The sequence below is a fragment of the Rana temporaria genome, chromosome 1, assembly GCF_905171775.1.
Source record: "Rana temporaria chromosome 1, aRanTem1.1, whole genome shotgun sequence".
In the NCBI taxonomy this organism is placed as follows: domain Eukaryota; kingdom Metazoa; phylum Chordata; class Amphibia; order Anura; family Ranidae; genus Rana; species Rana temporaria.
The window spans coordinates 453,615,078-453,637,458 of record NC_053489.1 but is presented as its reverse complement, the minus strand read 5'-3'; the positions used below and the strand labels follow the sequence as shown (position 1 = coordinate 453,637,458).

Below are 22,381 nucleotides of genomic sequence, written 5' to 3'. Positions count from 1 at the left end.
TGCCCGTCAGTACTACCTCATCGATGTCCATCAGTGCCGCCATATCAGTGCCCGTAATTGAAAGAGAAAACTTACTTATTTACAAAAAAATTAACAGAAAAAAATAAAAACGTAATTTTTTTTCCAAATTTTCAGTCTTTTTTTAGTTGTTGCGCAAAAAAAAAAAAATCGCAGAGGTGATCAAATACCACCAAAAGAAAGCTCTATTTGTGGGGAAAAAAGGACGCCAATTTTGTTTGGGTACAGTGTAGCATGACCGCGCAATTGCCATTCAAAGTGCGACAGTGCTGAAAGCTGAAAATTGGCTTGGGCGGGAAGGTGCGTAAGTGCCCTGTATGGAAGTGGTTAAAAATCAGCAGCTACAGTATTTGTTGCTGCTGACTTATATTTTTTTCTGAAGGCGCCTGAAGCTCAGCCTTAATGTTTTTGGTAGCTTTATTTCTAGGTAAAGTCCTTTAAAGTGGTAGTTTAAAAAAAAAAAAAACATGCAAGGCAAAGTTGTACTGTGCTAGTATGCATTGCATACTAGCACATTATGTGAAACGTACCTGAAATAAAGCCCTCCAGCGGTGTGCTGACAGGGCTTCCCTCTACACCTGGTCTTCCTCCTTATTGGGCTCCGGTCCTTTTGCTTGGATGAGCCGTGACGACGTCACTATGCTGTTCACGGCACAGGACTCGGCATGGTTATGCCATCACTGGCGGCTTTGCACGTAAATGGCTCCTAAACAGTGCATGTTTAGGAGCTATTTACTGTAACTATAGGTAAGCCATATTATAGGCTTATCTATAGGTCAAAATCAACCAGGGGAGTTTACTCCCACTTTTATATGTTCATAGAGGCATCTTTATTTTCTGTATACAGATCCTGCTTCCTGTTTGTACCTGCTGGAACTGTTATTTCAAGTCTGATTTCTTGCAGACTCTCTAGTGCCCATGGTAGCCAAAGACCGTGTCCTACATCCCAACTATGTAGGCAAGGGAAACGCTCCCAGTTGCGTGGCCTATGAAAAAGGAATGTGCAAAAAATTACCCCAAGTGCTTTCTTCACTGCTGCCGTTTTTTCTAGCAATAATGTTTTTGGGAAACAAGGATATGCATTGTTTCAGGATTTTAATGAATGGGCCAGTTTAACATGTTGGATAACATTTTGTGTTGGTTAGATCAATAATAGATTGATGCCTTTGCATTAGGCGTAGCTTGTTACTAATTTTAAACTCTGAGCCTAGTCCTGAGGTATTGTGTAACATTACAGTAAGTATAGTAGATGACATTTTAGATGTATAAAAGCTTCCTCTGGTGAAACGGCATCTCTGGACACCAAATCCCAAAGGTTTCTGAGACTAGCTTGGGGCATATTAAGACTTTCAATTAATAATTCTTCTTGTGCATGTTATTATTTAATAAAGAAAAACTATTCAGCGCTGGAATGTAAATATAAACTAAAAAATGCGAGCCAGCACTAAGGTAAATTCAAATAAAACACCTCACATTGACATAAAATAATAATAGTGCAGCGCAAAGCAAACAATTTTAAACTATACATACAGAAAATTAAAATATATGATATATAATTAAAAATTATATAATAGTTATTATTTAGTCTGGTTATTGAAATTGCTCATAGCGCATGTCTTCTTTTAAACATCCTCTGCTAAAATAAAAAAATAATAAAAATGTATGGGGGTTTGTAAAATAAAATGCAGGTTTTTACATGTTCGTTGCTCTAGGCAGGTCTGTATATGTAATGTATACCTAGGTAGATATTAACCACTTCAGCCCCAGACCATTTGTCTGCCAAATGACCGGGCCACTTTTTGCGATTCGGCACTGCGTCGCTTAAACTGACAATTGCAGGACAAAATTTACGTTTTGTTTTTTTTCACAAATGGAGCTTTCTTTTGGTGGTATTTGATCACCTCTGCGGTTTTTATTTTTTGCGCTATTAACAAAAAGTTAAACATTTCGGAAAAAAAGACTATTTTGTATATTAAATATCCCCCAAAAATATCTAAAAAAAATTTTTTCCTCAGTTTAGGCCGTAAAAAAATCGCAATAAGCGTTTATTGGTTTGGGCAAAAGGTATAGCGTCTACAAAATAGGGGATAGTTGTATGGCATTTTTATTAATATTTTTTTTTTTTACTAGTAATGGCGGCGATCAGCTTATTTTTATTTTTTATCGTGATTGTGACATTATGGCAGACATATCGGACACTTTGACGCTATTTTGGGACCATTTACCATGATCAGTGCTATAAAAATGCACTGATTACTGTATAAATGTGACCTGCAGTGAAGGGGTTAACCACTAGGGGGATAGGAAGAGGTTAAGTGTGTCCTAGGGAGTGATTCTAACTGTTAGGGGGCGTGGATATGAGTGACACGTCACTGACAGTGTCACTAGGCAGAAATGGGAGATGCTTGTTTACACTTGCCTCTCCCCGTTCTGCAGCTCTGTGACCCGATTGCAGGACACCGGCGGACATCGAGTGCTACCTAAACCAAGCAAAGATCCCTCTGTGCAGTAGTTATTGCCCCATCTTCCTTACCAACATGGATGTGTGTCTCTATGCCAAACAAATCGCCAACCTCTTTACACCTTTTGATTCCAGACCTGATCTTTTAGCCCCCATTCACACTGGTGTGACTTGTCATGTGATTTGACAGATCCAAATTGCATGACAAGTCACACCCTATTGTCGGCAATGGAACTGTTCAAATCAGTTCAGACGACTTTGTGGTGCTGCACCGATTTGGGGGGAAAAAAGATTCCTGCACAATTCTTTTGTGACTTGCATAGACATCTGTGAATGAAGTCGCACAGATGTCAGGCAAGTCTCGCCTAAAGTTGCACTGACATTTGAAATTGCACTATTTTAAAGCCGCATTCTGTGTGAATGGGCACTTAGGCCATGCTTACCAAGTGTTTACTGCTGGGAGAGAGGCCGGGACAACACCCTTGGGTCCCTTTCACACGGGTTCAGTTTACATCAGTTAACTTCCATCTTAAGTTTAGTTCTGTTCTATTTACATCTATTTTCCTTCTGTTTTACATTTACATTTTTTTCATTCATACCAAATAAGGATGTGCCAACACAGGAAATCCTTCCAACATTAGTTAATACAAACAACAACCAATGAACACAGTTCTTGTCGATGAGAGCTTATCTGCATGTGTATGCCCATGGCACCACAAATATCCTCTTGATCAGGCATATAGGGGTGACACGAGCGAACATCCGCTAAACCGATAATGTGTTTGCGGAGCGGACCCATCCCTCCAGACGAACCTGTGCATCATACAGGGGCCCTTTCACCGGCAGACATATCCTCTCTCCAACTTCAGGAAGTTTTACACTACCTAACGGATCTCAACCAGCGTCAGTCTCCCCCAGTCAGCTCTTTAGAACGGGTTGCGGGAGAACGAACACTGGGAGACACTATGACAATACATATTAAAATATATCTTCATAAAATTTCCACAACGGCCACAACATTTCTCTGGGAGCGCCATAAGCCTGTGAGATGTAAATGATGGTTATAAGTCCAGAAGGTGGTTTGCTCGTCATTGGACTTAAATCATAGTATGCACAGTTTTAAAGTGGCTGAATTCCTGGAATTCAGCTTTAATGTGCCTATACCTAGGGGAGCAAACTTGCAAACAGAATCATTTAGGTAGCCAGAACAGCTATACCTAGCCAACATGGTAGAAGGCATTGGTGCACAATCACCTTGTGGATACTAATGTTGATTCATAAAGCCTACTATATGGCAGGCTGGAGCCACCATGAGTAATTGCACATTTGACCAGAAGTATCTCGGCATTGCAGGAACCTTGCACAAGGGTATCAACAAAGACAATAAGCAGGACAACCGACTCTTATGGCACATTCCTTCAACACTGGTAATAGGCTCAGCAAACCTCACTAAACCTAATTGTGACCGGAAGGCTGTAGCTTCCTCAATTATTTTATAAAATAGTATTTGCCTAAGCTTCCTACCATGGTAGCTAGTTATTGGTCTATCACATGTATGCTTCCATGTTGTATCATACTTGCCTTGTAATTTTCTCTTCCTGGTGCCAATTCATGGCAGCAGACCTACTAAGTCAGCTCAGTTTTACTGGGAATGGCCTGTTGTATGGACATCAACAATTTTTTTAACTTTGCGCTGATTGCAGATATTATTTTTTATTGTATTAAGCTGGTGCCTTAAACTCTAGGTCTTACTTTCTTTCCTTTAAGTCTTAGGCCATTTCGAGTAGACTGAGGTACGTAGGAGCCGCTTATTTTAGACAGGTTTGTTCCCGAAGCAGTGCAGAGGCCACCAGGCACACAACAACAACAGTCCATTCACTCTGGCTCATTGATAAGTGTAGGGGGTTGTCATTTTAAAATGTATTTGATAATGGTACTTGGGAGGGGAGTGTGGTGATGCATGATTCTCCTAAACCTCATGTGTTATTGGCAGAGAACACTTCCCTCACAGTAGCAATGGCACTATTATAGGCAGACTGGAACAGTCCACTGTTCACAACTGGGGACCATGAAGTAGTATGAGAACAAATGAAGGCTTTACTCACTGGATCAGGGATGGCCAAATACATTTTTCCCAAGGGCCATATGAAAATCTGGGACTGTTGTGGCGGGCCAAACTTAATTCTGCTCAATCTCAATTTTAAACCTGGGAAGGTCTGTCAGTATATAAACATATAGAAAACAAACACCTTTCGCTAGGAATAATAGGTACAACTGCTCATGAAATATGTCTCTTTGAGATAAGTGGTTGGAGGGGGAAAAAACGAGTAGCCGAGCACTCCCTGGCTGTCCACCCAAACTGTAAAATAACAGCTGGACTGTTTACCGTGGCCAGGATTGCAGCACGGTGGTGTGGTATTATAGGGTTAAAACAGGTAGTGAGGAGCCAAATACACACTGAAAAGCACTTATACCGGAAGTAAAGAGCCCGAGAAGGACACTAAGCATTTTTGCTAATTCTATCCTGGAGTGAAAAATAGATGCACGGCTCCTTGAGTTTGCATCGTGAAGATGCGTACACAGGAAAAAATGGCCAGGAAGCAGAGTAGCAAAAGAGCATTGGGACATCTCCTAGCAATGCTCTCTTGCCAGAACTGACTCTCCCTGCTGCACTGATCAACTGCTTAGGCTTTCTGCTTCCATTTCTTGCAGCTCTCCACACAGACATCTGTCAGCATGCTTCTCTGGGCCTGTCAGCTTTTTCTGTGGGGAAGCTGACGAGCTTAGAGAGGCATGCTGACATTGGAGACATTGCAGGCCAGACACAGACAGCCATCGGGCCAGATGTGGCTCTGGGGCCACAATTCACCCATGTCTGCACTGGATCCTGGTACATAGACAGTCTATAGATGCGACCTCTTATATATAGGGCTCCATATATATGGGCTGACCCTCTCCGTTCAGCTCACAAATCCATCCAAACAGGAAACTCCTCAGGGCTCCAGACTATTTAACAGTATCATAGCTCCATTTGGGTACAATTCCTCAGGGGTTGGCTAGGCCTTTCTGAATATTCAAACTGGGCATTTGAATCCGCCTGCCCTAAGCTCTAGAAACTTCTTCTAGAGGCAGAGGGGAGGTAAAACTCGACCTTTATTCATGTCATGGGAAAAAAACAAAATTTTTCTCAACGTGATTCCTCTCAAGCCTGCCTTGCATACACACGTTCGTGGAAAAAAAATGCTTGAGCAAAGCTCGTTGATGTACACCACGTACGACGGCACTATAAAGGGGAAGTTCCATTCGAATGGCACCACCCTTTGGGCTGCTTATGCTAATTTCCCCGTCTCATAACTTCTGAGCATGCACGTTTTTTTTCCCCCCTCGTTAACGCGTACACACAACCGTTTTTTACGACGTGAAAAACAACGAGAAAAAATAGAGCAGGTTCTAAATTTTTTAACGCCCATTTTTCACGTAGAGAAAAATGCTCTGGAGACTACACGACTGTTTTTCACGACCAATTAAACAAATTGTATTTTCTCGTCATGAAAAACAGTTGTGTGTATGCGGCTTAAGTCTGTGAAGCTCTTAGCAGACCAAATCAAACCATAATTGTTCCTGTGATTTACAGCTGAAGCCAAAAGCTAAATTTGCCTAGCTGCATAACTAGGAGGGTGCTACATGTACAACAAAATTAGGCTTGGAGGCATACAAGAATGAGCTTGAGGGTACAAGACTCCCAGAATTTGCTGAAAAATGGCTACTGAGCAATATGTGAAGTGACAAAATGTCTTTATTCGAAGAAGAAATGTAACCCCACCACTCGGGAGTATGTATTACCAAACCTTTATTAAAGCGACCACATCACAGCAGTAAACGTGCCACATTTTGAAACCACATAGGATTCCAGAACCAGGCAGGTGATATCCTGCGTGGCCTCGAAAATTTCACACAGACACGCACCTCTCTGACGTCAACTAATGACCCTTATAAATTTGCTGGATTGAAAATGAACATAGACAATGCTATGCTTTGCTGCTGGCTCTGCTTCTGAACCCTCTGGCAGATATCCTATATTGAGGTGGTACATCAAATTGTATCTCCACTAATATTAATAACAATATAACACTTAACATTGTCCCTCTACTATCTATATTTAAAGCTAAATGTAATTCCTGGTGCAGATTAGCTATCTCAGTTGTAGATCACATCAATCTCCTCTTTTTAAAATTATTTGTATTCCACAGTTGCACCTTTTTACAGCTCACCATGCTGGATCCTGCTTAGATACTTTACAAAATGGTGTAGTTAAAGATCATCTTTGGAGGAAAAAAGTAACCCAGAATCCTTTTGTGCTACAGTACCCCAAGGAACAGGAGAGAGGGAAGTTCTGCCTACAATTGCTTATTTTTTTGACTCGCATCTCCAGCACATAACATGCTGGTAATTGAACATTCCGCACGTGTCTTCCTTCAAGATCCCCTTTGCACAGTATGTGTTTCAGGGGAATAATCCATTGCACTCTCTCTAGACCAGCCTTTCTCAACCTTTTCAATACAGAGGAACCCTTTTAAATAACTTTCCGCTCTCAGAGAACCCCTGCTAAAAATGATGATGTCTATTTATAATACATTAGTGTGATGGTCAATGGGAAAAAATGCTCCTTATATTTGTCGACATTGGAAAGAATTATCACCCTACAAATGGCTAAAACGATTAATGATGGGAACCTATCTAAAAGGTAGATCATTGCTTAAGGGACTCCTGGAAACCTGTAGAGGAACCCTAGGACTCTATGGAACCATGGTTGAGAAGCCCTGCTCTAGACGCTGTACTGCCAAATATTTAAAAATGCTCAAAGATGCCCACTCACATTCTGATGGGGGAAAATGTGAGAGACATTAGTACAACTGGGTATCCTAGTGTTTTTTTTTTACTGAGTATAACCCTATATGGTCCAGTGGGTGATTCCTCAAGTAATTTTTTTTTTCTTTTTTCAATCAGCCATCAGTCAAAAAAAATAAATAACGGTGTATGGTCAGATTTATACCCTTAAATTTTCAAATTCCAGGGACTTTTGAGGTGGAACACTGTCCTTACTATCTTCCAGCAAAATACAGAACAGTATTTTAAGTCTTTTCAACAGCTGCAGTCAGATTTGAGACCGGAAACTCAGCTATCAATATTTACTGCTTCGTCACGCATTCCAGGGTTACATCATTTAATCATTGCTGCAACTCTTTTGATAGTCTCTTGTCCAAGCAAACAACTCCAAAGGTCTCAATTCTCTATCCTTTGCTCAGCTGCTTGCTAAATTTCTGCTTACATTTCCAATACTCTACACTGCAAATAAAAAAGGGAAATGCATCTTGGTCCTCCAACAGATGACATTTGGGATTAAATACTGTGTCCAAAATCACACAAGTTTGAATGGAGCCTTACAGAAAATTTAAGATTTCCCCAGAACTTTCTTTTTCAGAGGAATCACATGACTAATAAATATTAAAGCAGAGTTTACATATGTGTGTTGTGGCACATCGCATGTGATTCGCACAGGAATTGCACTGCATTCCTGTGCAACTCACATGCAATGTCTGAGGTGCGATTTGAGCCATCCATTTGTATGGCTCAAAATGCACCGCATCCACAAAAAAGGGTGCAGGACCCTTTTTTTTTCCCCACACTGGAATCGGATCGCATGGGTGTTTACACCTATGCGATCCAATTCTCTCAATCGCACTGCAATTTGTTAATCATTTTGGGGTGTCGCTAACTTAATCTTGATACCCGATGCGGTCCCTCTGTACACTGTGCCATTTCAAAACGGTGCGAGAAAACGCACAGGATTTGTTGCTTTTCCCACACGGTCAAATTGGAAGAGATGTACGACATCAAAATACTTACATACAGTATACGATATATGTGGATTGGCACACTTATCCCAGAGTGCCCTTTGCTGTACATAGGTTTAAATGCCTCCTTAAACAGCTTGCATAATATGATGAATATACCAATTTTGTGTTCAATGCAGTGGTTCATTCATATGCAAGCTAGGGTGGTCTTTCCCAAATAAAGTACAAACAGACTTTGCAGAGCCTAAATGCTATGTGCTCACTCTCCTGAAGCAGTTTGGGGGGAAAAAAGCCATGACAACTACAGTCATTAACCTGAATTGCACATCCATATACAAAGCACTGAGTGCAAGTCAATAGACTCCCCTAATGGTCTTACCGTCTAAAGTCTATAAGTCAACTGACTAGGCATTAAGGGCCAGATTCACAAAAGAGATACGACGGCGTATCTCCTGATATGCCGTCGTATCTCTGTGATCCGCCCGTCCTAACTATGCGGCTGATTCATAGAATCAGTTACGCATAGCTAGCCCTAAGATCCGACAGGTGTAATTGACTTACACTGTCGGATCTTAAGGATGCAATTCTATGCCGGCCGCTAGGTGGCGAGGCCATTGCGGTCGGCGTAGAATATGCAAATGACTAGTTACGGCGATCCACGAACGTCCGCGTTACCCGTCGCTCTAACTTTATGTCGTTTCCGTCGAGATACGCGTCGTAAAATTAGGGCTGAGCCCTAGTTGTTCTAAGCCATGTTAAGTATATGGGCGTCGTTCCTGTGTCGAAATTTAAAAAATCACGTCGTTTGCGTAAGTCGTCCGTGAATGGCGCTGGACGCCATTTACGTTAACGTCTAAACAAATGACGTCCGTGCGACGTCATTTAGCGCAATGCACGTCTGGTAATTTTCCCGACGGAGCATGTGCAGTACGTTCGGCGCGGGAACGCGCCTAATTTAAATGGTGCCTGCCCCATTTAAATTAGACGGGTTTGCGCCGAGCGGATTTACGTTACACCGCCGCAAGTTTACAGGTAAGAGCTTTGTGAATCAGGCACTTACACTGTAAACCTGTGGTGGTGTAACGTAAATCAGATACGTTACGCTGCCGTGGATCAACGTAATTCCTTCAGAATCTGGCCCTAAAATCCATCATGGCAGAGAAGGGCTTCCAACTGTAATTGGAACACTCATTTTACCGCAAGACTATCTTTTTCAGAAGCATGTGTCTAAAGGCATTTATAGACGAGGCTGTATATTCACTTGCTGTCCCTTGAAAATATGTATAGATTTGCACAGTTTGACTTTGTAATAAAGAAATGTGTTTTCTTCCATCTCTTTTTATTTTAGTGAGTATAGACCTAAAGAGAATATTGTGTTTCTTGAAAATGGAACAGAGGTGTCAGCTGTCAACCCAAAAACATATGTTTTTGATTCTATTCTGTCTAAGGGGAACCCAAGTACTGACTTAATCCGAACTGTCAATATTCCTGTTGTGGTAAGATCTCAATCTAAAATGAAGTAATATATTATCGTATAAATAAGGGGTCTCCAAATTTTTGAAACAAAGGGCCAGCATTATAATAGACGAAATTAAATCAACAACAATTTAAGCACACCGGCAATTTCTGTCAAAAAGCACTTCATGTTTATGGCTCTTAACAGTCATACACAAGTCAGCGGATGAGTTATTAAGAATCAAAGCACTGTAATATTCACGTCCAGACACAAGTTTATTCCATTAATAAAACTGGAATGGACTTGTGCTTGGACTTGAATATTACAATGCGACTCTGCCACTCTTAATTACTCATCCTTGCCACAACCCAAGGTAATTGTGAAAGCTCTATAGCATGGGTGCTCAACCTGTGGCTCTCCAGCTGTTGCAAAACTACAATTCCCATAATGCCTCAGCCTTTGGGAGACATGCTTGTACCTGTCAGCGGCTTGCAATGCCTCATGGGAATTGTAGTTCCGCAACAGCTGGAGAGCCACAGGTTGAGCACCCATGCTCTATAGTGTGTAGATGCTGCCAACCCAAAATTCAGACTTCAAAAGCTTGAATGTGGCTTAAGCCAGCCATAGATTGAGTGATTTTCATTCCTGCAACCACGGGTTGCAGGAAAGAAAATTGCAGATTTCCCCATCAACACAGTCTGGTTGGATGGGGAATCCCTCCCACAGAGCCATTGTGTTCTCCCAGTTTATCCGTGCTAGTTTGAGGACAAGTGACACAAATGATATACTTAAAATATATATATTTATTAATAAGAATACAGTGTAAAATAATCAAGTACATTTTGTGATAATACAAAAAAAATTGAGACACTTTTAAATCTCAAAGATAAATGATGATACAGATGATATTCATATTTCTACGCAAGCTCTTATTACAAAATACCATATTTCAATACTTGAATGATAACTTGGTAACTTTGTGAATAGCTTGTGTACACAACTGGTGTTGATTTTAGCACAGTGATTACTTCTCAAAACAAACAGACCTTCTAACTTACACTTTAAAAATGCACAGACAAAATTTTATATTTTGCATGTAGCTTGATAATTTAATCAAGACGTATTTTAAATTTTAGAATGAATCTATTCTTAAACACTTATGATAATAAAACCATTGTACAGATGTTGGACTTAGCTTTTTAGAGACAGAAAAATCTGTGTATGTCTCTTAACATTTGGAATATAATTATTTCATACTGCAGTTAAAAATAATACAACTCCAATTTGCTCTGCCGTATATTTAAATGGTTTTAGTAATGTATATGCAAAAACAATTCAATTACCAAAAAGGTACACATGAAAAGATTAATATAGAAGATTAATACTTTACCGATGGTCTATGAAACTTTGGTTTTGAGAAGTATCGGGTTATGAGTCCCACAGGACTTCTATCAACCTCCTACATCTCCTATGTCTTTTCACGATCTCCCAGTCTCTCTCCAGATTTCGCCGATTGGCTTCCTTTAGCCTCACATCCTCGCATTTTAGAATTCTTTCAATGCCCCTTTCCTTCCCTTCTAGATATCCTTTTTCTGTGATGTGTGCCTACTTTTATCCCACCCAAAAAGTGGGTGTGTGCCACTACTACATAATTGATAGTGTAAAATGACTTTTCCTATGTTACCATGACAACCAAGTATGTGCGGCCATCTTGAATTCTTAATATTTTCACTACCAGGGGACAATGTTGTATAAGAATTGACCTTTAATGTTGTTTTCGTTTATGTTGAAGCCAATTTATGACTGACCCTTGACTTTAGTTTAGTAAAACACTAGAAACTCTCAAACTGTCAAAGTCTGCCAAACCACTCTAGCTATCTCGTCTCTTCTTAAAATATATGTGTGAGAAAATATACCCCACACAATTAACTGGGGCAGTTAAATTCCTTGAAACTCAGATCATTGGAATTTAACCCTGTGTATTATTTCACCAATACAACTTCTAATACTTTCAAACTTTTCATAGGATCTCCTATTTGTAACTATTAATAATAATAATAATAATAATAATAATAATATTATTATTAAAATATATATATATATATATATATACCTCCTTCATGCAAAGACAATTTACTGTATTTATTGGCGTATAACACTCACTTTTTAACCCTGAAAATAGAGGGTAAACTGTGCCTGCGTGTTATACGCAGAGGGCTGTGGAATGGTTTTTTTTCTGAAACTTCCCTCTTAAAGTTAGGGTGCGTGTTATATGCCTGTGCGTGTTATACGCCGATAAATACAGTAGTTATGTGAGCTCATGTGAAATATGAGTCTCCTACCATTTTCTTATCTTAAAGGCCGCCAGAAAGAAAAATTACGATCTTAAGAGAACATAACATAATACAATTAAAACCTTATATTGAGAGTTCCTAAATTTAGAAGACATTGAACTGAAGTTGACCTTTTAAATAAAAATAAAAAAAAATCTCCTTTTTACAAGATGGCTTTGGGTTTGCTGATAACAACATATATGAAAAATATATCATATAAAGGCCTCCTATATTCTTTTAACCCCAATAATTCTGACAAGGTTGTTTTCAACACTAAAACAAAGAGCAATATAAACACTCTAGATCAGGGGTGTCCAAACTTTTTTTTCAAAGAGGGCCAGATTTGATGAAGTGAACATGCGTGAGGGCCGACCATTTTGCCTGACATTCTTTGAATCATTAAAATTCGGTCTAAGTGTGTTCGTTCGAGCACTAATGCACTGCCCAACAAGAATTCTCTTGCCCCTGTGGGTGAGTAAAGAGATGAGCTCAGGCGCGTTATTTAGATATACCATATTTATTGGCGTATAACACGCACCTTCACTTTAAGAGGGAAGTTTCAGGAAAAAACGTTAAATGAAGAACCGTGAAGCAAAATAAGGGTCAGTGCCCATCTGCAGACCCACCATTGCCGGGAATGCAGCACCCCCCACCATTGCCGGGAATGCAGCACTGACCATTGCCATCAGTGCAGCATTGGAAGGGATAGGGAGGGGGCATGACAAGCGCCAAAGATTACCTACAGGAGAATCTCCTGTTTACACAGCAGCCTCCTTTGATGGACAGAACAGTCGTCCAATGGCAGCGCTGGAGACGGGACTTCCTATTACAGAGGCCACCAGGAAATTCTCCTCCTGTATGCACTGCACTCGTCTCGCCTCCTCCCTATATACAGTGCCTTGCGAAAGTATTCGGCCCCCTTGAACTTTGCGACCTTTTGCCACATTTCAGGCTTTAAACATAAAGATATAAAACTGTAATTTTTTTCGAAGACTTAACAACAAGTGGGACACAATCATGAAGTGGAACGAAATTTATTGGATATTTCAAACTTTTTTAACAAATAAAAAACTGAAAAATTGGGCGTGCAAAATTATTCAACCCCCTTAAGTTAATACTTTGTAGCGCCACCTTTTGCTGCGATTACAGCTGTAAGTCGCTTGGGATATGTCTCTATCAGTTTTGCACATCGAGAGACTGAAATTTTTGCCCATTCCTCCTTGCAAAACAGCTCAAGCTCAGTGAGGTTGAATGGAGAGCATTTGTGAACAGCAGGTTTCAGTTCTTTCCACAGATTCTCGATTGGATTCAGGTCTGGACTTTGACTTGGCCATTCTAACACCTGGATATGTTTATTTGTGAACCATTCCATTATAGATTTTGCTTTATGTTTGGGATCATTGTCTTGTTGGAAGACAAATCTCCGTCCCAGTCTCAGGTCTTTGGCAGACTCCATCAGGTTTTCTTCCAGAATGGTCCTGTATTTGGCTCCATCCATCTTCCCATCAATTTTAACCATCTTCCCTGTCCCTGCAGAAGAAAAGCAGGCCCAAACCATGATGCTGCCACCACCATGTTTGACAGTGGGGATGGTGTGTTCAGGGTGATGAGCTGTGTTGCTTTTACGCCAAACATAACGTTTTGCATTGTTGCCAAAAAGTTCGATTTTTGGTTTCATTCTTCCACATGTTTGGTGTGTCTCCCAGGTGGATTGTGGCAAACTTTAAACAACACTTTTTATAGATATCTTTAAGAAATGGCTTTCTTCTTGCCGCTCTTCCATAAAGGCCAGATTTGTGCAATATACGACTGATTGTTGTCCTATGGACAGAGTCTCCCACCTCAGCTGTAGATCTCTGCAGTTCATCCAGAGTGATCATGGGCCTCTTGGCTGCATCTCTGATCAGTCTTCTCCTTGTATGAGCTGAAAGTTTAGAGGGACGGCCAGGTCTTCGTAGATTTGCAGTGGTCTGATACTCCTTCCATTTCAATAATATCGCTTGCACAGTGCTCCTTGGGATGTTTAAAGCTTAGGAAATCTTTTTGTATCCAATTCCGGCTTTAAACTTCTCCACAACAGTATCTCTGACCTGCCTGGTGTGTTCCTTGTTCTTCATGATGCTCTCTGCGCTTTAAACAGACCTCTGAGACTATCACAGTGCAGGTGCATTTATACGAAGACTTGATTACACACAGGTGGATTCTATTTATCATCATTAGTCATTTAGGTCAACATTGGATCATTCAGAGATCCTCACTGAACATCTGGAGAGAGTTTGCTGCACTGAAAGTAAAGGGACTGAATAATTTCAGTTTTTTATTTGTTAAAAAAGTTTGAAATATCCAATAAATTTCATTCCACTTCATGATTGTGTCCCACTTGTTGTTGATTCTTCAAAAAAAAATACAGTTTTATATATTTATGTTTGAAGCCTGAAATGTGGCAAAAGGTCGCAAAGTTCAAGGGGGCCGAATACTTTCGCAAGGCACTGTAGGCTGACTGCCTATACATCTTTTGTGGCCCCCGCGCTGGGAGATTGTCAGGAGCCACAAAAGATATATATATATATATATATGTTTAGATAATCAGCGAGCCATTTAAAACCGGGCCGCGGGCCTGACTTTGGACATGCCTGCTTTAGATAGTGTTGGGTGAAAAGGTTTGAACCTGTTAGATTTTTTTGGATTTTTTTTAGATTTTCTTTGGGTCCATGTCATGTTAGTGATTCTGTCCCTTTTTTTAATTACCTCCTAAATGGAAGCAGAGCAATAAAACTCAAGAGAAACCCATAAAACCCAGTGCTTCTCAGACTCTTTTGTCTTGCGGCGCACCAAAAAGATCTTAAAAAAATTTGTGGCACACCTGAAAAGATTTAACAATTTTTGTGGTCAGCAGTACATCTAATATATACAAAAGCAGCAGTCTTGTGTGATTCCCCAATGTTATACATCACTGAAATATAATATTTGGGATCACACAAGAATGCTGCTTTTGTATATATTATATTTTCCTGCTGATATAATATTGGGGAATGGAGATCACAAAAGACTGCTACTTATATTTAATGCTGATATAATCACACACTGGTCCATCCGTCCCCATCTTTTCTCTCATCTTACCTTCTCAGCTCCACACCGTGTGGGACAGCCAGGAACTGCGGGCTTCTCTGCTCTGTTGTGGGTGGGACTGGAGGAGGGAATGACGTCACGTTGAGGAGAGCGGTGCTCAGCACCTCATTGGCTAGAAGTGCTTGGCATGACACTTGTCCTGGCAGACTGCTGACAGCCAGGCCGCAGCCTAATCATATTTGCAATCCGGATTGGCGGCGTCTGGTGGCGACGAACATCAACCAATCCAATTTGCGCACAGGCCAGGCAGCACAGATGACCGCGTGAGGCCTGCACACTTGCTCAGTTAGTGACAGACAGTCAGCACTATGCTGGCAGAACTGTGGAGTCTCGCAGTGTGGCGCCGGTGCATGGCCACCGCCAGGCCATGCGAACAACATGAAACATCCCACGGCACACCTGCAATTCTCCTGTGGCACACAGTTTGAAAAACACTGGTCTAACCCTTCCCAGCTTTGTGCGAATCCTCCTATTTTGCTGAAATGTTTGCTTTAGACATGTAAGGTTATAAAACGATTATATGCAAATAATCCATTTGTGTATGGTCTTTTTGAGGCTGACAGATATTCATTTGATTTATCAAACGGCCAGTGTGAAAATGCAGTGGTATGAAGCCTGAATTGGAGCACGTAACATGTTTTTTCACAGCAACTTGAACATGGACTGTTGCTCACTGCAAGCTATAGCATTCTGCATGAATTCTGAATGCCCATATCTATCAGATTTGGCCAGCCTCACCTATGCGTGGGCAGTTATTGATCAGCATGGATAAGAGGGGGGGATGCTTTAACAGAACAACTTGAGAAAAAGTTTGAATAACAGTATTTATGAATTCTAGATTAAAACAATATATCTGTATATCAAAAGACTTCCCTCTTCTTCTTCTTTTTTTTTTTTTAGAGGTTTTCAATGTATAAAAAAGATAACTGTGCAAACATTTTCTAATTGCATTGATCATTATTACTTCAGACACTGCTGGAGATGATCTTAAAGAACAAATACGTTGACTTATTAAGACCTATAATTGAAGGAGCACTGAAGACTTACAAGGAAGGAATATTCACCACTCGATCTGTTCATGAAATGCTATGGGGCTACAATGACCCACTTCTTTCCTTGGCTCATAAAGTGGATACCAACATCAGTGAGACGTTTGGGTTGTTCAACAATGTAAGTTTATTTTTTTTGTATTTTTTTTTTTGTATTTATCTTAATTTTTTTTAGTATTGAAAAACATTTTATGTATTTGACAGTAAGAAAACAATGTACATTCTAGATTGCATCCCTAGCGTCACCATGCACAGCAATATATTTTTATTTATTATTTCTTCAGACTATGGGACTAAGAATCACTGGCTCCATTTGCATAGTCAGTAAGAGTTTACACGCTGAGAGTTTCAGTTTTTAATATCACTTTAAAACCCATGTTGGGACCTCTTAAGGCTCTATTATGACCCAGCAATTTTACAACAAGCTTAACCACTTAAGGACCGGACCAATATGCTGCTACATGACCCAAGGGGTTTTTACAATTCGGCACTGCGTCGCTTTAACAGACAATTGCGCGGTCATGCGACGTGGCTCCCAAACAAAATTGGCGTCCTTTTTTCCCCACAAATAGAGCTTTCTTTTGGTGGTATTTGATCACCTGTGTGGTTTTTATTTTTTGCGCTATAAACAAAAATAGAGCGACAATTTTGAAAAAAATACAATATTTTTTACTTTTTGCTATAATAAATATCCCCCAAAAACATATATATATATATATATATAAAAAAAAAACAATTTTCCTCAGTATAGTGCGATACGTATTCTTCTACCTATTTTTGGTAAAAAAAAATCGCAATAAGAGTTTATCGATTGGTTTGCGCAAAATTTATAGCGTTTACAAAATAGGGGATAGTTTTATTGCATTTTTATAAAAAAAAAATGTTTTACTACTAATGGCGGTGATCAGCGATTTTTTTTCCGTGACTGCGACATTATGGCGGACACTTCGGACAATTTTGACACATTTTTGGGACCATTGTCATTTTCACAGCAAAAAATGCATTTAAATTGCATTGTTTATTGTGAAAATGACAGTTGCAGTTTGGGAGTTAACCACAGGGGGCGCTGTAGGATTTAGTGTTCACCTAGTGTGTGTTTACAACTGTAGGGGGGTGTGGCTGTAGGAATGACGTCATCGATCGAGTCTCCCTATATAAGGGATCACTCGATCGATGCAGCGCCATAGTGAAGCACGGGGAAGCCGTGTTTTACATACGGCTCTCCCCGTTCTTCAGCTCCGGGGGAGCAATCGCGACGGAGCGGCTATAAACAAATAGCCGCGCCGTCGTCCCGGATCGCTCCCCGAGGGAATCCGACCGCCGCATGTAGCGGGGGGGGGTCCCGATCGGACCCCCGACCCGCGGAAAGGCAGGGACGTACAGGTACGCCAATGTGCCTGTACGTGCCATTCTGCCGACGTATATCTACATGCGGCGGTCGGGAAGCGGTTAAAGGGGTTGTAAAGGATTTTTTTTTTTTTTTCATAATAAGCATCCTTTACCTGCAGACATTCCCCTTTTCACTTCCTCATTGTTCGTTTTAGCTCAGAAGTTGCTCTATTTCTTCTCTGTTCTGTTCACTTCCTGCTTGTCTGATTGTTACTCACCACCGTGAAGGGAGGCTTTACTGCGGTGGTGAGTAACGTGCTCGCCCCCTCCTGGGAACTACATCTGTGCGGCAGGACGCTCTCTACGTGTTAGAGACTTCAAGTAGGTGTGAATTACTGGGCGTGCCGCAATTCATACTGGGAAATGTAGTTCTTACATGAACAAACGATGCAAACCAGGAAGTGAATGAGAGAACAGAAACTAGAATGCCGGAGGTGATATAGATGAAGGAATATGATGGGTATTTACTCGTTTTTTAACAGAATCATTACACTATTCTGTCTGTCTACCTTGCAGACATTAATTTTAGGCAAACATTTTTTTTCCTTTAGTGACCCTTTAAAATAAATACTTTGCTTATCAGTGCTCTGGCTTTGCCAGACTTCTGTTAAGGGTGGCTGATTTATAGTCATTTGCCATTTTTGACAGGGCTTCTAAACTATGTACAAACCTGGTAACTGGATTTAGATGGTCCCCTGGTCTGGTTCTAGCTGTCTCAATGTAATTTATGATGCTGCTAGGATTTTTACAATCTTCTGCTATGGAAGATCAATGGGATTTATTATAGCCTGCTTGTATCTGAAGCTCAACTGTCCAATCTTACCATTTGGTAGTTGAATTATATATTTGAAAAAGTGCCATTGTTCAATATGACGATCATTTATAATATAGCAAGACTCATCCAGTAGAACTTTTAGCTTTTAGAGAATAGGCTTTACACTCTTATCAAGCATACTTTGATATGATGCAAAATGTATAGTTGACTGCAAGTTGCCAAGCCTTGAAGCAGCAAAACAACCCTAAACCATAAACATTTTACCAACATGCTTCACAGTTGTTATGGGTTCTTCTCGAGAAATTTCCTCTAGCCTCTGTACTATCAGGAGATGGTTTGGGGGCTCTGGAAGAAGGGGAGGATCAGAGGAGACAGGATCAAACAGCTTTTTTACACAATGCAGAGGATTAACCCCATAGGTTCCATAGTGAGTATAACAAGCATGCTTTACTGCATATGCAGAATGATTTTACTGTTGTGGGTTTAGTAACACTTTAAATAGACTTTCTTTAGCATGGTCATCCTTGGTCAAATAAAATCATGAAACGTTTATGTAACCAGTGTACATCATCATACAAAATTCTCTGGACATGACTAGTTTGCGTTTTTCATAAAAATACTGTATTTTTTGTTAATGTGCCATCATATTGTTCCTTAATACACAAAAATACATCAAATTGATCAATAAGGATCAACAGCATCCAATATTGGCCCAGTTCACACATGAAACGACAAATCTATTACCTAAGCCCCAGTTCACACTGTTGCATCGCATGTGATTCACACAGGAATCACACCGCATTCCTGTACAAATCGCATGCGATTCTGTGCAGTATGATTTGAGCCCATTCATTTTAAATGGCTCAAATCGCATTGCATCTGCATTAAAAGGGGGCAGGCAGCTTTTTTTTTTCTTCTTTTCTTTGTACTAAAACCAGATCGCATGGGTGTTCATACCCATGTGATCTGGTTCAGGCAAACACACTGGGTTTTGAGTGCTTCTTTTTGGTGTGTCGTTAACTTTTAATTGAACACCATGCAATTGCTTTGTGGTGCAGGAGACACAGGAATCCCTGTGTTTTCCGCATTGCATCAGTGTGAACCGGGGCTAAAGTATGGCAGTAAAATCACATATAGTCCTACAGCCCTGGCCACAAGTTTTGAGAATGACACAAATATAAGTTTTCACAAAGTCTGCTGGGTTTTTTTTTTTTTACCCGCCTCTTGAGGATTCTCAATGGGATTAAGGTTTGGGAAGTTTCCTGACTATAGACGCAAAGTTTCGATGTTTTACCCAAGCTATAGTTATTACTTTTGCTATATGGCAAGGTGCTCCATCATGCTGGAAAAGGCATTTTTTGTCACCAAACTGTTCTTGGATGGTTGGGAGAAGCTGCTCTTTATTCATGGCTGTGTTCTTAGGCAAAATTTTAAGTGAGCCCCCTCCCATGGCTGAGAAGCAACCCCACACTTGAATGGTCTCAGGATGCTTTACTGTTGTCATGACACAGGACTGATGGTAGCGCTCGCCTTTTCTTCTGAGATTTTTTCTGAATGCCCCCAAACAATTGGAAAGGGGTTTCTTCAGGGAAAATTACTTTCCCCAAGTTTTCAGCAGTCCAATGTCTGTACCTTTTGCTGAATATCAGTCTGCCCCTGATGTTTTTCCTGGAGAGAAGTGGCTTCTTTGCTGCCCTTCTTGACACCAGGCCTCCAATTCTTCGCCTCACTGTGCATGCAGATGTACTCACATCTGCATGCTGCCATTCCTGAACACGCTCTGCACTGGTGGTGCCCCGATCCCGCAGCTGAATCAACTGTAGGAAACTGTCCTGGTGCTTGCTGGACTTTCTTGGGTGCCCTGAAGCCTTCTATACAACAATTTGAACTTCTTCTCTCTATGAAGTTCTTGATGCTCCTATAAATTGTTGATTTAGGTGCAATCTTAGTAGCAGCAATATCTTTGCCTGTGAATCCTGTTTTGTGCAAAGCAATGATGACTGCATGTGTTGCAGGTAACCATGGAAGAACAATGATTTTGAGCACCACCCTCCATTTAAAGCTTCCAGTCTGTTATTCTAACTTGATTAGCATTACAAAGTGATTTCCAGCCATGTGCTCCTCAACACTGACACCTGTGTTAACAAGAGAATCCCTGACATGATGTCAGCTGGTCCTTTTGTGGCAGGGCTGATATGCAGTGGAAATTGTTTTTTTTTTTGGGGGGGGGGGATTAAAGCGGCGCTTTAGTCCCCCCCCCCCCCACCAAAAAAATGATGTTGGCAGCTACAAATACTGTAGCTGCTGATTTTTAAAATTAGAACACTTACCTGTCCAGGGATCCTGCGATCTTTGCACTCCAGCCGATGTTTCAATTGGCTCTCGGGTGCTGCCGCCACCATTCCTTGTAAGGGAAACAGGCAATGAAGCCTTGCAGCTTCAGAGCCAGTTCCTTACTGTGCAAAGCACGCTGTGCTTTGTGAATGGCCTGGCTGCGGGGGAAGGAAGAGGGGAGCCAAACTTCTGGAGTCTCCCAGAAGTGGGGATGGGTACCTGTCAAAAACAGATACCCACTCCCCCCAGAAAGGTGTCAGCGGAGGGGGGTTGAGAAAGAAAACAAGCAGAGCTTCCCCTTTTGGGTGGCGATCCTGTTTAAGTAAATTTTCATGGCAAAGATGGACTTTGCAATTAGTTGCAATTGATCTGATCACTCTTCATAACATTCTGGAGTCAGTGGCGGAACTACCGCCATAGCAACCCATGCGGGCGCTATGGGGCCCGCAGCCGAGTGAGGATCAGGGGGGCCCGGTGAAGTGAAGAGAGAGGAGAAGAAGAGGCGAGCTGAGGGCCCCATGGCCACTAGGGGGCCCCATCAGGGTTGCCAGCCTTGGTAAAAGCAGGGACAGTTTGTTGGTATCAGTGTTTTTATGACCTCTATCACTGAATTGGCCACTACCGACATCATTTTGATGTACAAATCTCGAGATTGTAGCTGCCCCGCCTCTTCACTGCCTTCTCAGCCAATGGGAGCACAGTGTACACTCCCCCTTCTCCAGCGCGGCTTTTTTGACATACGAGCAGGAGATGCCGACTGCTGGAGAGATGAGAGGGAGGAGGGGACAGCCTGCAGTGTGGGGTGGATTGCTGCCTGAAAAAGGTAAGCTGGCTGAGCTGTATTATCAGTGCTTACCTATCCTGGGGGGGAGGGGGGAGGCTGTGTAGCAGCAGGGCTCCACTTGCTGTTAGATCGTTTTTCTGTGTGTGAGAAGTGTCATGCTTCTGGGAGAAGGATGTGCTGAACTTCTCCAATCTCTGCTACATCTCCCTACTCATCACCTGCCCACCAGTACACAGGCACAGCCTCCTCCTCTCCTGTATTACCACATGTGAGCTGCTGGGGCACTACAAGTACCAGCATGGCAGAAGGGGCAGGAGCAGTGTGTTCTATCAGGATGATTTGTGGAAAAAAAGTGCTGATGTGTGTATATATCGATAAATATATATCTATATATACACACACCAGCACTTTTTTTCCAAAAATCATCCTGATAGAACACACTGCTCCTGCCCCTTCTGCCATGCTGGTACTTGTAGTGCCCCAGCAGCTCACGTGTGGTAATACAGGAGAGGAGGCTGTGCCTGTGTATTGGTGGGCAGGTGATGAGTAGGGAGATGTAGCAGAGATTGGAGAAGTTCAGCACATCCTTCTCCCAGAAGCATGGCACTTCTCACTATATATATATATGCGGTCCATCCATTAAGGGCACCACCCCCTCTATGTAGAATGTATAGATTCATGCATTGCATGAATCTATCCATGGCCACCCCCAATTCAGGTGTCCATCCCCTTTTAGGACGCTGGGTGCCTAAATTGCGGGGGGGGGGGGGGGGGGGTTTGAAGCATCTGATTAGAGCC

At 41.4% G+C, this 22,381-nt stretch overlaps 1 protein-coding gene across 3 annotated transcripts in view; it reads left to right on the top strand.

Moving 5' to 3' along the window:
• SCARB2 (scavenger receptor class B member 2) overlaps positions 1-22,381 on the top strand; it is a 109,739-nt gene that overhangs the window by 27,225 nt on the left and 60,133 nt on the right. For all 3 annotated transcript variants that reach the window (XM_040327839.1, XM_040327828.1, XM_040327844.1), the window contains 2 exons: positions 9,683-9,830; positions 16,222-16,422. In XM_040327839.1, coding sequence (XP_040183773.1) covers positions 9,683-9,830; positions 16,222-16,422 — 349 coding nt within the window. The remainder of the gene's footprint in view (positions 1-9,682; positions 9,831-16,221; positions 16,423-22,381) is intronic.